Source organism: Elaeis guineensis, chromosome 2 (genome assembly GCF_000442705.2).
Source record: "Elaeis guineensis isolate ETL-2024a chromosome 2, EG11, whole genome shotgun sequence".
In the NCBI taxonomy this organism is placed as follows: Eukaryota; Viridiplantae; Streptophyta; class Magnoliopsida; order Arecales; family Arecaceae; genus Elaeis; species Elaeis guineensis.
This window is the reverse complement of record NC_025994.2, coordinates 127,661,385-127,677,402: the sequence shown is the minus strand read 5'-3', so window position 1 is coordinate 127,677,402 and position 16,018 is coordinate 127,661,385. Positions and strand designations below refer to the sequence as shown.

The window sequence follows — 16,018 nt, the reverse complement described above, 5'->3', positions numbered from 1 at the left end:
AATTCAGTAAAACCTCAAACAAAGTTCTCCATCCATATATCTCACAGCATATACAGCAAATTTGTGAAGAGGGGAGGGAAAGAGAAAGGAAAAGAAAAGAAGAAGAAGGGAGAAGAAGAGGAGGAGATCAACGCCGGTGGCGGCGGTTGGGCTTGGAGGTGTGGGCCGGGCTTGCGGGCTTATTGCCGAAGAAGATTCCACAGAAGCCGCAGACGGAGAGGCGGGGGGAAGGCGGGTCGAGGGCGGGCGAAACGCGGCCCGTCCGGTAGCCGGCGCCGTTGGATCGGCTACGCTCCATCCGAGCGCCGGTCCCCTCCTCGCCCTTGTTGTTCGTCTCTTGTTGCTGCTGTCGTTGGTTCATCTCCCCGGGCAAGAAGCGGTCCTCCCACACCAGCCCAGATGAACCCGACCGTCGAAACGTCTCGTTGGATCTCTGTAGCCCTGCTTCTGCCATCTCCCTCCCTCTCTTCCTCTATCCAGTTCCTGTTACGGTACGATAATTCGGTTTCTTTGGGCTCCCCGTAATGACGGTGAATCCTAAGAAAATATTGCCTTTTCCACCCGCGGATTATTTGTTTTGTTCTGCAATATATAATTAGAGGAAGATAAGTGAAGAGGTGTTCGGAGGGGGAGAGAATTGTCAAACTATTCATTATGAGTAAGCGAAAGAAAGTTGAAAATATTAGTACGACCAACACGTTTTGCACTCGTTTAATTTTTTTTTTTTTTTTTTTTGGCTTCTTCTCTCTTTTTCATACTTTATGTATCTTTTTATTTTTAATTGCCGATCAATGTGGACTATTTCTTTCCCAGTGCCATGAGTCCCCAGCCTGCCCAACAACTCCTGACGCTTGCCGCTTTTTTATTTGGTTCCCCGCTGGTACGCCAACTAAACAAACTGATAAAAAGAAACAAAAAAAAAAAAAAAAAAAGTCGGTCACGCAGGATTGGTGAGGGAGGAGGGATTCCTATTTGAAATCCATAAAAATTTTAAAATTATCATAGAGTCGATCTTAATTTAAAATCAAAATTATCATAAAATCGATCTGAATCAGAGACTGAGCTCATATAAAATCGGACTTGAATTGAAGACTGAGTTCATATAAAGTCGAGCTAAACTAGAGACTGAGTTCATATAAAGCCGAGCTGAACCAGAAAAGCTGAGCTCATAAAAAAGCCGACTTGAATTGAAAGCTGAATGCCGATCTGAATTAGAGACTGAATGCTGATCTGACTCATCTCAGCTCATATAAATACCGATCTGACTCATCTCAGCTCATATAAATACTGATATGAAGCAGAGTATTACAAATATCCGAGACATTCAGGATCTCATATGATACTTAATTTCACCTAGATATTTTATTGAAATGAACTATTACATTGACGGCTACAGTCATCCTACGAAAGTTGGCCACGATCTCACATACAGCCGTGCTATAACTCATCCCAACTGGTACATACAGCTAAGTATGACCTCATTTTCAGTCAATATATATAACTATGCTCTAGCTCACCTACAACTGGTCTCCAACAACCTAATAAACTTTTTCAACGACCTAATAAACTCTTCTAACGGCCTAACAAACTCTCTAATGGCCTAATTGTCTAACGACCTCATCAGCCCCTCTATAAATAGAAGATCAAAGGATCCTTCAGGTAAATTCTGACTCCCAAGTTTCAAGTTCAAATTAGAGCTCAAACTAGAGAGAGACTCTACCGCTGGGACTCGAGCTCCCACAAAATCACAACCCCTCTAGTTTCACACAAATCCTTCTGCTCTCTATTTTACTTTTTCTACCTTCTATTCTCGAGGCTCAAACTGATTTAAACATCGGAGGGTCAAAGATCGGAGGATCTCTATCGATTTTTGACTTATTTTGCAGGTTCCTTCTAAGGAGACTTGGAGCGGATCGCTATAGTCACTTTAGCATGGCTTTATCCGATCTCTCCGTCTGAGATTTTGAACCTCACAGTAACAGATTGATGCTAAAAGGAGGGCTCATGCCCAAAAATTTGATGGAAAAATGATGAATCAGATAGCATGAAACAACTACGTGCCTTCACTATCTTTTTTTGGAGATGTGCTAGAAATAGCTTCACCTCCATTTCAATAGAGATTGGGGGCTAGATGGAAGTTCTTCCCTGAAAGGGCAGCACACTGACAATAAACTTTCAGTAAATTTTTTTTAATATCTCATTTCTTATCCACATGAGGTCAGACCCCTCTGTGCAAACTTATCAAGTCACGTCACTTTACTGCACCATCTTTAAAACTTTAAGCTCTCAACTCATGGCATTAATGGAGATGGCCCCCACATACTGTGAAGTGACAACATTTATCAATTTAGAAAATCAAAGGGTCAGACTCGGTGCTAGAGAACATGATAGGGACAAAAATATCATTTCTGACCTCCTCTTTTCTCAAGGCTCTCAAACAGAATTCATGACCTCTATGGTAATAAACTCTCAAACTCCATCTATTATTCTATTCCTTTCTTGTAGGTCAATAGATTCTTGAGCATACGAGCCAAAGAAAAAATTAAATATGGATAAGAAAGTCTATCCGAACGAGATATCTATTTGAGAAAACTCAAGTTTCAATTTAAAATTTTAAAACAACATATCCTTAAAAGGGAAGGAGATGAAACATCTCAAGATGAAATTCATCTGATATATGGGAGGTCCAATCTGCTTATGATGACATTAAATAGAGATATTTTTTTAACCTCTATTACATTCAATTTATTAAGACTGATTTGTTCTTAATTAATCAATCTAATCCTTAAAACTATATTATTCTTAATATTTTGAAGTTTACTTATCATATTAAGCTACATATACTTCATGATTGATCCAACCGAGATCAGATAATATTCATATTGTAAGGGGATCGTATCTTCAGTCTCACATCAATTGTGAGTCAAGAGGAAGTATGGCTAATATGGATTAAAATTTTTTCTCTCCGCATAAAGAGTAAAACCGTGAAGCTCCAAATGACCAAGGCTCATCGAGGCCCAAAAATGATCATGAGCTAAAATGGATAATATCTTATATACATGGGGCAGAGTTAACCCAATCATTTGAGCCAACTAACTCCTTAATCGTAATTATTCATTATAAATATAATTATTTAAGTCCTTTGTAGGATAATTAAATCCAGATTGGGCTATATGAGGTCAGACAGACCAATATGTATGTATATGTGTGTGTGCATGTATATAAAAAAAAAAAAAAGAAAAGATGAAGGAGAGAAAGAAGGGAGAAAGAAGTCAGCTCCCACCACCTGGGGCCCTCTGCATGCCACCCGAGCTTCTGCACCTTCCAACATCAAATCCCGCTAGCGACAGCGGGCTCTATCGGATCCACAGCCCCTGGTGGTCTTCGGTACCCCTCCTCGCATCTGCACATGTCCAACGTCAAACCCCATCAGATCCTAAAGCCCCCCATGCTGTCGTGTTCCTCTCATTATAAAGTTCTGTCAGATCAATCGTGATCGAATTTGCTGTGCGCCCGCATGGTTCCAGAAGAAAGACTATTTTAGGTTGGTATTTTATGGACGTCAAAATCGCGACACTCCATTATGCTTCCTGGCAGCAAACCTCATCGGTTCGGTAATTCTTCGACCTCAAATTTTTCTAAATTGGCCACCATCGAGTCTGCATGTGCTTCCAGGTGCATCTCAATGTGAAACTCCCTTAGGTCGGTATTTTACCGGCCTCAAAACTCTCTCAAACCAATTATGGCAGAATTGCTACGCACCTGTGCCTCTCGGTGCCAAACATCCAGGCCGGTAATTTATCGGTGTCAACTCCCTCAACCCGTCATCAGTTCCTTGCTTGTGCCTCCTGGTGCTAAACATCCAAGTCGGTGTTTTACCGACGTAAAAATGGCTGGGCTCCTATATGCTTTCTGATGCCAAATATCGCAGGATAGTGATTTTTTGGCATCAAAAATCCCATCAGATTGGCTATTTCTCGGCATCAAAACCTCCACATCAGTGGCCTTGTAGCATCAAAATCTTTCAGATCGATAAGTTCCTCGAGCTTCTATCTCTTATGTGTAAAATCGACAGCATCTGGGCTCCCATACACCTCGCCATCTCTCGGCATCAGACACGTCAGGTCAATAATATCCGGGCTTCTGTACACCTCGCCACCACCTGGTGTCAAGCACCGTCAACCCAGTCCTCACCGAGTTCTCCAGCATTTCCGCATGCCTCTCAGAGTCGACCGATGGATTGATAGTCACCCGGGTCTGCCGCACACTCGTGTGCGTGCCCGGCTCCAAACCACATAGGTCGGTGATTAACCAACCTCAAAGCTCTCCAGAGCTCAAAATTTTAGGTCAGTATTTTACCAACATAAAAAATGCTATGCTCCTGTGCACCTCTAATGGCCAAGCTCTGATAGAACGGTTATCGCCTGCACTGTCGTGTGACTTTCGTGAGTTTCCCCATACGAAAATATTACCAGAAAGGTGGCAGCTTATCAACCACCCAAGGAGTCATCATATCACTAACCATCATAGAGAGGACTCTATGGATTAAAGAACAGGAGAGAAGGTCCAGGTCGGTATTCCACCAACCTGATACAAGGACCCTGAAAAAATAGGAAGAAAATCTTGGACGGTAATCTACCGACCTGGCACAAAAGTCGAGAGATTGACTGCATGTGGTCCCCCCTTCACTCGAGGTCTTCGCATGCATTCAACCTCGAACAATGTCGAGGAGGCCTGTTGATGTCTCTCAAAGTTCAGATCAGATCAAGATCCCAAAAAAAAAAAGGTCCAAAGCACAGATAAAGCTCGAGCTAAACAATAAGGAGTCAAGCAAAACTCGTGAGTTTTCAAACAAAAATTCATGGTAAAAAACTTGACGCAAAGCTTAAGCTCAAGCTGAGGTAAAGAACAGGAAGAAGTCAAACAGAACCAAAAGGCTCTCAAACAGAACTCATAACCTCCATAATAATAGACTCTCAAAATCTCATCTACCATTCTATTTCTTTTTGCGGGACAACGGGTTCTCGAACACATGAGTCAAAATAAAAATAAACAAAGTCATGGTGAATGTCAAGCCCAAAGATAAGGTGAAGACTAAGTTAAGGTAAAGACAGCTTGATATTTGACCTCATGAAAATACGGTCTCAACAGAAAGGTCAACAGAGGCTCATAAGGAAGCTTAGCTCGGCATAAAGCCAATCTCATTAGAAGGATGAAAGCTGAGCTCATCAAAATATCAACCTCAACAGAAAGGTCAATAGAGGCTCATCAAGAAGCCTAGCTCAGCATAAAGCAGACCTCATTAGAAGAATGAAGACTGAGCTCATGAAAAAGCCGACTTCATCAGGAGGTTGAGCTCATCAGAAAACTGACCTCATTAGAAAGTCGAGCTCATCAAAATGTCAGAGAAGGACCGACCTCATCAAAATGTCGAGACCATCAAAAGTTCGATCTCCGGATCGACAGAGCCCCGAAAGGCATGAAGGACATGAAGATAAGATCTCCTCATGAAAGTCCAAAGCTCTGAAGGTCACAGAGATGAAATCTCCTCATCAAAGTCTGATCTCCAGATTGGCAGAGCTCCGAAAGACATAGAAATAAGATCTCATCAAAGTCTGATCTCTGATTTGACAGAGCTCCGAAAGGCACAGAGATAAGATCTCCTCATCAAAGTATGATCTTCGGATCGGTAGAGCCCTGAAGGGCATGGAGATAAGATCTCCTCATCAAAGTCTGATCTCTAGATCGATAGAGTCTCAAAGGGCATGGAGATAATCTTCTCATCAAAGTCCGATCTCCAGATCGGTAGAGCCCTAAGGACATGGAGATAAGATCTCCTCATTAAAGTTCAGAGTCCTGAAGAGCATGGAGATAAAATCTCATCAAAATCTGATCTCTGAACAGACAAAGCCCCGAAGGGCATGCAGATAAGATCTCCTCATCCAAATTCGATCTCCGAATTGCCAGAGCCCCGAAGGGCATGAAGAGAAAATCTCTGGATCGAAATTCTATCGAATACTGATCTGAAGATCGAGGTTATCTCCAGTTTGAAGGTCAATATTATCTTGAATTTCTATCAAATACCGACCTCAAGATTGAAGTTATCTTGAAAATACTAATTTGAAGATTGAGGTTACCATTCAGTTCTATCAAATAGCAATCTGAAGGTCGATGTTATCATTCAGTTCAATAAATACTAACCTGAAGGTCAAGATTATCTTTCAATTCTATAAAATACCAATCTGAAGGTCAAGGATATCTTTCAGTTCATAAAATACCGATCTGAAGATTGAGATTATCTTTTAGTTCTATCAAATACCAATCTGAGGATCGAGGTTATTTTTTAGTTCTGTGAAATACCGATTGAAGGTCGAGGTTATCTTTCAGTTTCATAAAATATCGATCTGAAGATCGAGATTATCTTTTAACTTTATTAAATATCAATCTGAAGATCGAGGCTATCTTGAATTTCTACCAGATTCCGATCTCAAGATCAAGGTTATATTTTAGTTTACATAAATACCGACCTCACGATCGAGGTTATCTTTTCAGCTCTACAAAATACCGACCTCTGGGTCAAGATTATACCGACCTCAGGATTAAGATTATCCTATAAAATATCGATCTCCCCATACTCAAATTTCTAAAAATCTTCCAAGGTATTATCAATAAAAAATACTCCAATGAGCTTATTTTTGCACATTATCTTTCGATCTATGAAAATCTAATATCTAGATTAGTAGAGCCCCGAAGGACATAAATAGAGATGAGATCTCTCCAAATTTAATTTCTGAATTGGTAGAGCTCCGAGAGGCACAAATAGAGATAAGATCTCCTAAATATCGATCTATAGATTGTTATTATCTTTCAACTCTTATAGATTCCGATCTCGGGGTTAAAGTTATTTTGATATTCTATCAAATACAGATCTCCAGATCAAAGTTATCTTGAAATTCTATTATCGATCTTCAAATTGAGATTATTTTGAAGTTCTATTAAATATCGATCTCCGGATCAAGGATATCTTTCCATCTACTCAAAATTACGAGCAGTTCACTTAAAAAATCAAATGGTTCAAATTTGCTACCTCGAACAAGTTGAAAATTTATTTCTTGAACTACCTCTTTTGTCCAAAATAAATTTTTGAAACTCAGAAGTGGGGGGCAAGTATTATGGAGGTTATCCCATCTCACCTCATCATAGAGCTGACCTCAACTTAAGGCTGAGGTCACCACAAAATCGATTTGAATCAGAGGCTGAGCTCATATGAAATTCGATCTGAATTGGAGGCTGAGTTCATATAAATCCGAACTGAATCAGAGGATGAGTTTATATAAAGTCGAGCTGAACCAGAGGCTGAGATCATAAAGAAGCCGACTTGAATTGAAAGCTGAATGCCGATTTGAATTGGATGCTGAATGCTGATCTGACTCATTTCAACCCATATAAACACCAACCTGACTACTTAAATTGACTTTTAATGAAGTATTATGATCAGCTCATATATATATCGATCTGACTCATCTCAGCTCATATAAATATCGATCTGACTCATCTCAGTTCATATAAATATCGATCTGAAGCAGAGTATTACATATATCTGAGATGTTCAGGATCTCATATGATACTTGATTTCATCCCGATATTTTATCGAGATGAACTATTACATTGACAATCACAGTCATCCTATGAAAGCGGCCACGATCTCACATACAATCATGCTACAACTCATCCCTAGCTGGCACATACAGCTAAGTATGACCTCATTTCCAGCTAATATATATAGTTATGTTCTAGCTCACCTACAGCTGGCCTCCAGTAGCCTAACAAACTCCTCCAACAACCTAATAAATTCTTTTAATGGCCTAACAAATTTTTTAACAACCTCATCAGTCCTTTTATAAATAGAGGGCTAAAGGATCCTCCAGATAAATTCTAACTCTCAAGTCTCAAGCTCAAACTAGAGGGAGATTCTATCGCTGGGACTCTAATTTTCATAAAGTCACAAACCCTCTAGTTCTACACAAATCCTTCTGCTCTCCATTCTATTTTTTTCACCTTCTATTCTTGAGGCTCAAACTGACTTAAGCATTGGAGGGTCCAAGATCGAAGGATTCTCATCGATTTTTAACTTATTTTAGAGGTTCCTTCGAAGGAGATTCGAATCTGATCGCTACAACTACTCCAGCATGACTTCATTCGATCTCTCTATCTGAGATTTTGAGCCTTACAATAATATGATCTTTTTCAGAACCATAATAAAATAACATTCTAAAAAAATAAAAAAAATTTCAACAATCCTGCATTTAAGGTTCAAATTTTAAAGCCAGTAAAAATCATAAAAATGAAAGTTTTGGACAAATCGTAGTGTTTAATGGATGAGGCATCCAATGAGCTCGGACCTGGCTTAACGTTAACATGACCGTACGATAAAGCTGTACTCTATTATGCCTTGAACTAGGTTGTTGTGTCCCATATATATTTTTGGTCATCATACATGCAACATGAATCAACACAATCAATGCCTCTTAATGGCCTTGTATCCAATACTTTGATTTTTTTTTATTAGAGTTTGTTAGGGTTAACTCAAAATCTTAGTCACAACCTTCATGATGATTCTCATACAACTGATCACTCCAAAATTATTTATCATATGATGCCTTGTAGACTTCCAACCTAAGATCCATTAAGAGTATAACTCAATTGTTCGTGACTTCTTATCACCAAACTAAGCATTCACCATGGAGACACTAGGAGATATTTTCCAAAAGTAGTGCTCTAACATGATCATCAATCCATTTTATTTTTATCATATAGAACCTCTTTCTTGGAATCCCTAGTTACAAATGTTGGGTACCTACTGTGGATGACACATGGTGGGTTTAAATCTATGCTCTTGATGAATTTAAAAATTTATTGTTCAACAAACCTTTGATTATTTAATCTGCTAAACTTTTTATGATTTAATTTATTCCAAAAAATATTTAATATTTTCTATGTTGTTATACAAACTTATGATAAAGTCAGACACTACAAAAAAAGTATAATTTTAGAGACGGTTCATTTAAGACGGCTAAAAAGTAGTCTCAGAAATCCACTTTCATCGACGACATTGAGATGGCACTCTCCTGTGACGGTCAATTAAGACAGCTTAAAGATGGTGATTAAATTTTTTTATGTTAATTGAGTATTAAAGATGGCATAGAGACAGATTAGAGACGGCTGGGCTTTTAGAAAAGGCATAGCGATGGAAGATTTAAAAATAAATAAACTTTCAGAGATGGTACAGCGATGGCTAATTAAAAAATTAATTAATATTCTTCTGTGATGACTTTTTCTATTGCCGTTTCTCCTCTACACTGATGGCCCAGCAACGGCTAAATTAAAAATTAATTAATATCTTTCAGAGATGGTATAGCCATCTCCAATAGATACTAGCAGCGGTGGCTCGAGTTGTCTCCAATAGCCATCTCAAATAGCCAACCCCACTATATAATAAACACCCCAATGGCCGTCGTGTGTCCTGAGCCGCATCCTTCCATCATTGTAGGACCTCAATCTAAAATTCGATCCACAATAAATCTAGAACGAGATTCAGGATGAAAAATGAAATCCAACAAGACTAAGAACAGCCCAAATGAAGTTCAGACGAAGAAAAAACCCGTGCGAGAAAATCCACAGATGCGAGAGCTGGGGCCCGAGGATCTGCAGGCCAGCAGGAGACCCAGTCCTGTGGTCGCGGCCCAGCACACATGACGTGCACGCACAGCCCAGGCCCATGTGGCGGTGCACATGCACGGCCCAGGCCCATGTTGCAGTGTGTGTGATGCGCGGGCATGCGGCCCAAGCCCAGTCAACGAGCAGGGCGCACGGTCGAGGCTCAAGCATCGATCCACCGCCAGTGTAAAATCATGGTCCATGCCATTTTACATCACGATCCATGGAGGCAATGCAGGTCTACGATGATCTATTGGGCATTATGCATGATCGTATGGCTTGGAAGCGTGCTGGCTGTTATCCAACGGCTATGAGCCATCCCAAGAAGATCAGGGTGTGATCGAGTGTTTCAGTGCATGGATGAGGCGAGATCTGATGCAATCCAATGGTCCAGAATGCGTGCATGTGTGGTCAGATGGCTGTAGATGTGATCCTGAGGTTCTAATACTACTGGGACTCGAATTTAAGGATTTTTAAGGCCTGAGAGGCCCTATGAGGTCAGAGTGGCCGTCAGAGAATAGAGAGGTGCGGCTGTGAGCTTCATCAAGGGTAGTTGGGGATGTCCTGATCGTGCTAAGAGTTCTTTTTTAATTTTTTGAGAGCTTTTTTTAGGATAGCTTTTAGTTGAGAGAGATTTGTATATAAGGACTGAGAGTATGAGGATCTTCTCTTGTACTTATTTTTTTCTCATAATGAAGCTTTGCATGCCCCGTGAAGGTAGGCTTGAGACTAATCCATATTATCTTAATTTGTTTATAGGATTTTTCTCTCTCTTTATTTTTCTTTCTCTCCCAACAAATGGTATCAGAACACAACAATTGGTATCAGAGCTTGATTATTATGAACAAGTGGTACCAGACGATCCAGACAGAGGTGGTGTCGATCAAGATTGGAGATAGAGAAAATAAGTACAATCAAGGTAGAGATCAATCGATTCGATGGAAAGAGTAATTTTTTCTTGTGGCAAGAGAGGGTGAAGGACATGCTCATCCAACACAGATTGATCGATACTCTCTTATATGAGAAGAAGCTGGACACCATAGAAGAGAAGACCTAAGAGCGGCTACAGATATCGACGATGAGTACCATCCACTTGTACCTGATGGACGAGGTGATGATCATGTGCTTGGTGAGACTTTTTCGATATTGCTATGGTCGAAGCTCGAGGAGTTGTACATGACAAAGTCCCTCACTAATACTTTCTTCATCTGGAGGCAGTTCTACCAACTGCAGATGGATGAGAGATAGAGCGTGTAGGAGCTCCTCAATAATTTTTAAAAGATTCTCATTGATCTTCTTAATATAGGTGAAAAGATTGAGGAGAAGATCAGAGCATTGGTCTTGCTAGCGTCGCTTCTCTCTTCGTACGAGTCTTTGGTGACTGTTCTTCTATTAGAAAAAAGCACCATCAAGATGGATGAGATCACCATGACGATTCTCTAGAACGAGATTCTCAAGCGAAAGAATTAGGCTTCGAGCTCAGATGGCGGCATATCAGCTTTGACAGTCTCTTGAGGAGCAGATGGTAGCAAATGGAGCAGCAGAAGATCATGAGGAGAACAATCCGAGTCCAAGACGAGGGACTCCAGCAAGATCAGATGCTATCGGTGTGATGAGTTAGGGCATCATGTCAGAGATTGCTCTCAACTCAGAGATCGAACGAGGGCTACTGCAACAACGATCAGTAGCAAGTTAGAGAATGATATCCTGTTAATATCTGATGAGGTATCTATTTTTTTTCAGCAGTGAATTTTAAATTCTGCATGCACCTATCATATATATTACAGAGAGAAGCTATTTGACTCTTTAGAGAATAATGAGGGCACTGTTCATCTATCGGATGGATCGAACTGTATGATCAGAGGCATCGAGATAGTCAGCTAGAGGATACATAATGGTGCAATGAGGAGATTGGGAGAGGTCTGATACATACTCAATTTCAGATGAAATCTTATCTCACTGAGTAGACTAGATTCAAATGGCTACAGGTAGGTAGCTGGTAATGGAATCTTGAAGGTTATGCATGATGATAGGATTATTCTAGAGAGAAAGAAGAGGATGAGAGGATATTACTATCTGATAGGGAGCTCAGTGCGAGGTGGAGCTCCAAGTAGAGATGGATCGGACACGAGATGCAAGACTCGAAAGAATAAGAGGCGATGTCGCACAGTGAAGTTGCTATTACCATAAGAGACTTCTCCGAGTAGATCTTTGGTCAGAGTAGACACAATCCATGATAGAGGTGGGATCAAGCGGTTTGACTCGACTCCCATATTTGCCCATCCATGAGACAACAGGCGTGTCCCAAGGCATGGGGGTGAGATGGATCACAAGCTCTCGGACATAGATGGAGGCCGAACATCGAGTCGAGATAGAGATTCTTGAGAAAAATATCTCAAGATTCGGTCCATAATAAATCTAGAATGAGGTTCAAGATAAAAAACAGAATCCAATGAGATCAAAAATAATCCAAACAGAGTCCAAACAAAGGAGAAACCCATGCGAAAAGATCCATGGATGCGAGAGGTGGGGCCCAAGGGCCTATAGGCTAGTAGGGGGCCTAGGCCCACGGTCACAACCCAACGCATGCAGCATGCATGCGGCGCACAATGTGCTGGCACACGGCCTCGGCCCAGGCGACGAGCGGGGCGCGCGACCCAGGCCCGAGCGCCGGTCCACCGCTAGTGTAAAATTGCAGTCCACGACGGCAATGCTAGTCTACAGTGATCTATGGGGCATTGTGTGCGATCGGATGGCTTGGAAGCATGCCGGTCATGATCCAACGGCTATGAGCCTTCCCAAGGAGATCAGGGCATGATCGGGTGTTTGGATGCATGGATCAGATGAGATTTGACATGATCCAACGGTCCAGAATGCATGTGTACGTGATCAAATGGCTACAGATGCAATCCTGAGGTTCTAATACTACTAGGACTCGAATTTAAGGGTTTTTAAGGCCTGAGAGGCCCTGTGGCCGGTAGAGAACAAAGAGATGTGGCTGTGAGCTTCATCAAGGGTAGCTGGGGATGTCCTGATCATGCTAAGAGGTCTTCTTGGGTTTCTTGAAAACTTTTGTGAGGATAGCTTCTAGTTGAGAGAGATTTATATATAAGGGTTGAGAGTGTAAGGATCTTCTCTTCTACTTGTTCTTTTCTCATAGTGAAGCTTTGCATGCCTCATGGAGATAGGCTTGAGGCCAATCTATATTATCTTGATTTGTTTGCAGTATTTTTCTCTCTTTCTTTCTTCTCCCCTCACTCCAACAAGTGGTATCAGAGCACAACAGAAACCCTTCATAAGAGCCAAGACCAGCCTTTTCCCTCTCTATCATGCTCCGTGGGGTATCTTCGGGCGATGGCGGCCATGGCAGGAGCTGCGCAATCCTCTCTGTTTTCCCAATGCCAGCCATGCCACAAAGGACACGGACCATTTGAGAGGTGGTGGACCAGGCGCTGGCGGCTGTGGCGAGGTGTAGACGTGGTGGAGCCGCATGATCCTCTCCGATGGCTCATCGTCGGCACACGGATCATTCGGGCAGCAGCAGAATGATCACTAGCGGCCGTGGTGAGGGGGTAGATGCGGTGGAGCCATGCGATCCTCTCTGGCAGCTCATCGTCGGCCATATCACGAGGGACACAAATCATTCGGGAGGCGACGGACCGAATGTGGGTGGGCATGGTAAGGGGGTGGATGTGGTGGAGCCATGCGATCTTCTCCAATGGCTGCCCACTCCATTTGGAGGCCCAACGATCGAGGGCGCAACCGATCGAACAAGGAAGGGTTTGATGCTAGCAATGCCGAGGAGGATAAGACCGACACCGATGGGTATCTGACGGTTCTTGACCGGCTGATCCTGGGTTGCCAGAGAGCATCGTTCCGATGCTTCTAGAAGAGGCTTCAGATTATATTGCACCGTTTCATCAATTAAAAAAATTATATGATTAATTAATAATTTGAAAATTATTTTTGTTTAATTATAGTTAATAATTAGTTAATCTATAAAAAAAATGATTTAATTATAATTAATACAAATATAATGTGAATAGCATTATTTAAATTAATTAAATAATTTTAAGATTAGAGATGGAATGGAGATGGAACAGAGATGGCATCAACAAAGACAACTTCGAGATGGCAACTATTGGAGATGGTGTCACGACGACATCTATCTGTGATAGCATAGCGACGGCAGCCATTAGAGATGGCTTGACGATGGTGATTAAGAAATTCAAAAAATAACCACATTAGAGGCAGCTATGTTTAAAGATGATGTAGCGACGGGACAACCATCTTTGAAAAAAACCATCTCGATAAGTCCATCTCTGATTTCTTTAGCGATGCAACTTGCCAAGATGGCTGTTAGAGATGGCTCTTTCCATCTTATATATTTTTCGGAGATAGATTCCCTTCTTTTGGAAATGGATCTTGCCATCTCTATTGGCCCAATTTTTTTGTAGTAAGATGTGTCGATTCATCTTTTTGTTGGTACATCTTGATTCATCTTATATGTTTGTCCAATATTATTGAATAAGGCTTAGACACACCAGAGGCCATAAAAGATGCCGATTGGAAGAAATAGAAGAGTGTCTCGTGAAGACCTCTGACCTGTAATCTCTCAATAAGTGAGATAAGGGCCTCTAAAGTTTACCACTTTAGTAGAGCAAAATTAAATCAAAATCAATATATTGACACCTTAAATTTTAAAATCAAAGCTAAAAAAGGTTTAGAATTCGAACCTAATCCAAAATTATAATAAACTAAAATTCTAGAAAATAAATATTCCAATATACTTAGGGTTGAAAGTGGTATAGATATCATTCGCCTAGATCCATTTTTATATCTAAATCAATCCGAATATAAGTAGAAATTTATGGATCTGAATAATATTTGTATCCATATCCATATCCATCAAAACAAAATGGATATGACGATAGATAACTATCTGATCTATATCCGAATATCTAAATCTACATGTAATTCTATATAATTTTATAAGTATTTATTAGTTTTTAAAATAAATATACAATCATATAAATATTTTATTAACTTAATTTATTATCTATTTAGTAATATCTTTGGTTCCGTAGTCATAAAGTTTAATTATCTAAGTATATCCGTAATTATATTAATATTTCTAGTAGCCGAATTGTATCCGTATCTATTTAAAATAAATATGGATATAAATTTTTATATCCAAATAATATCCATATATGTATTTATATTAGTCAGATAAAATAAATATGTATATGAGTATATTGATATCCGATCTATATTCGACCTGATTTCAGTCCAAAATATACTTAATATTTTTATTACAATCCATTTGAAAGGAGCACATACTTTGCAAAAACCTTGAGTTCCCTGAAGTCATCAGCTTAACTAAGTAATAATATTAGTAGTGCTTAGTGTACACCCAGTATACCTCGAATGAGTGCCAAACTGGTTTTTTTCAACGCTATATATGGAGATAAGTGGCTTATGAAGGGATTTATTACCAATTTTTCCTGAGTAGCTCAAAAACAAACAAAGGAAGAAAAAGGGACGAGGGTGTGCTAAAGGGTTCACAAAGCATTTTTCCAACAATATTCTTCAGTATATCATGTTAAAAAGGATGAGACCTTCTTGATGAATGGGATTGGGCTTTAGCTGGTTCTTTATTTTTTCTCTTAAAAAGAAGAAGAAGAAGAAGAAGAAGAAGAAAGCTTCTTGGCCGGCCTTAAATAACGAGATAGTTTTGACCCCATGAAGACATGATCGATAAACTTCGACTTCGTCCCAATACGAAAGCAACACCAAACTCGATTTTTTCATTTCAAGAAAAAAAGGGAAAACATCACTAGCATCCGAAGACTTGAGAATCAGAGAAGATTTCAATTCTCTCCAAAATTAAGTTATTTCATACGGCAGGTTAATTAGAAATTGCATGTGTCACAAGCCTAGTATTTGCTATGGATAAGGTTGGGAGGGAAGTCAAAGGTGGACGATTTAGCTGAGCGCATTTTGTTAGCATAATCATTCCAATTGGATGCCCTTGAATTATTATGTACCATAGGTTTAGCCAAAATTTGAGCTCTTTTGTTTACTTATAGTGCGGAATGGAAGTTGATTTTTTAGATAATTTCATAATTTTCTGGATGATGCCACTTATTGGTTGGGTCAGGTCCATCCGCTCCCAGTGGATAATTTCACCTGCAGGGTAGTTGGTTTTCCAGATTTTTTTTTTTTTTTAATGTAAGGGAGGTATGGCCTACCCAATTTTATTAAGCTAAACGTAATTTACGATGGTACTGTAGTCGGATGT

At 40.2% G+C, this 16,018-nt stretch overlaps 1 protein-coding gene across 1 annotated transcript; it reads right to left on the bottom strand.

The window, feature by feature from the left end:
• Positions 1–2: 2 nt before the first annotated feature.
• LOC105045051 (uncharacterized protein At1g15400) lies at positions 3–670 on the bottom strand. The gene has a single exon (XM_010923247.4). It carries the CDS (start codon positions 452–454, stop codon positions 128–130), a length of 327 nt encoding a protein of 108 aa, XP_010921549.1. The 5' UTR covers positions 455–670; the 3' UTR covers positions 3–127.
• Positions 671–16,018: the final 15,348 nt, after the last annotated feature.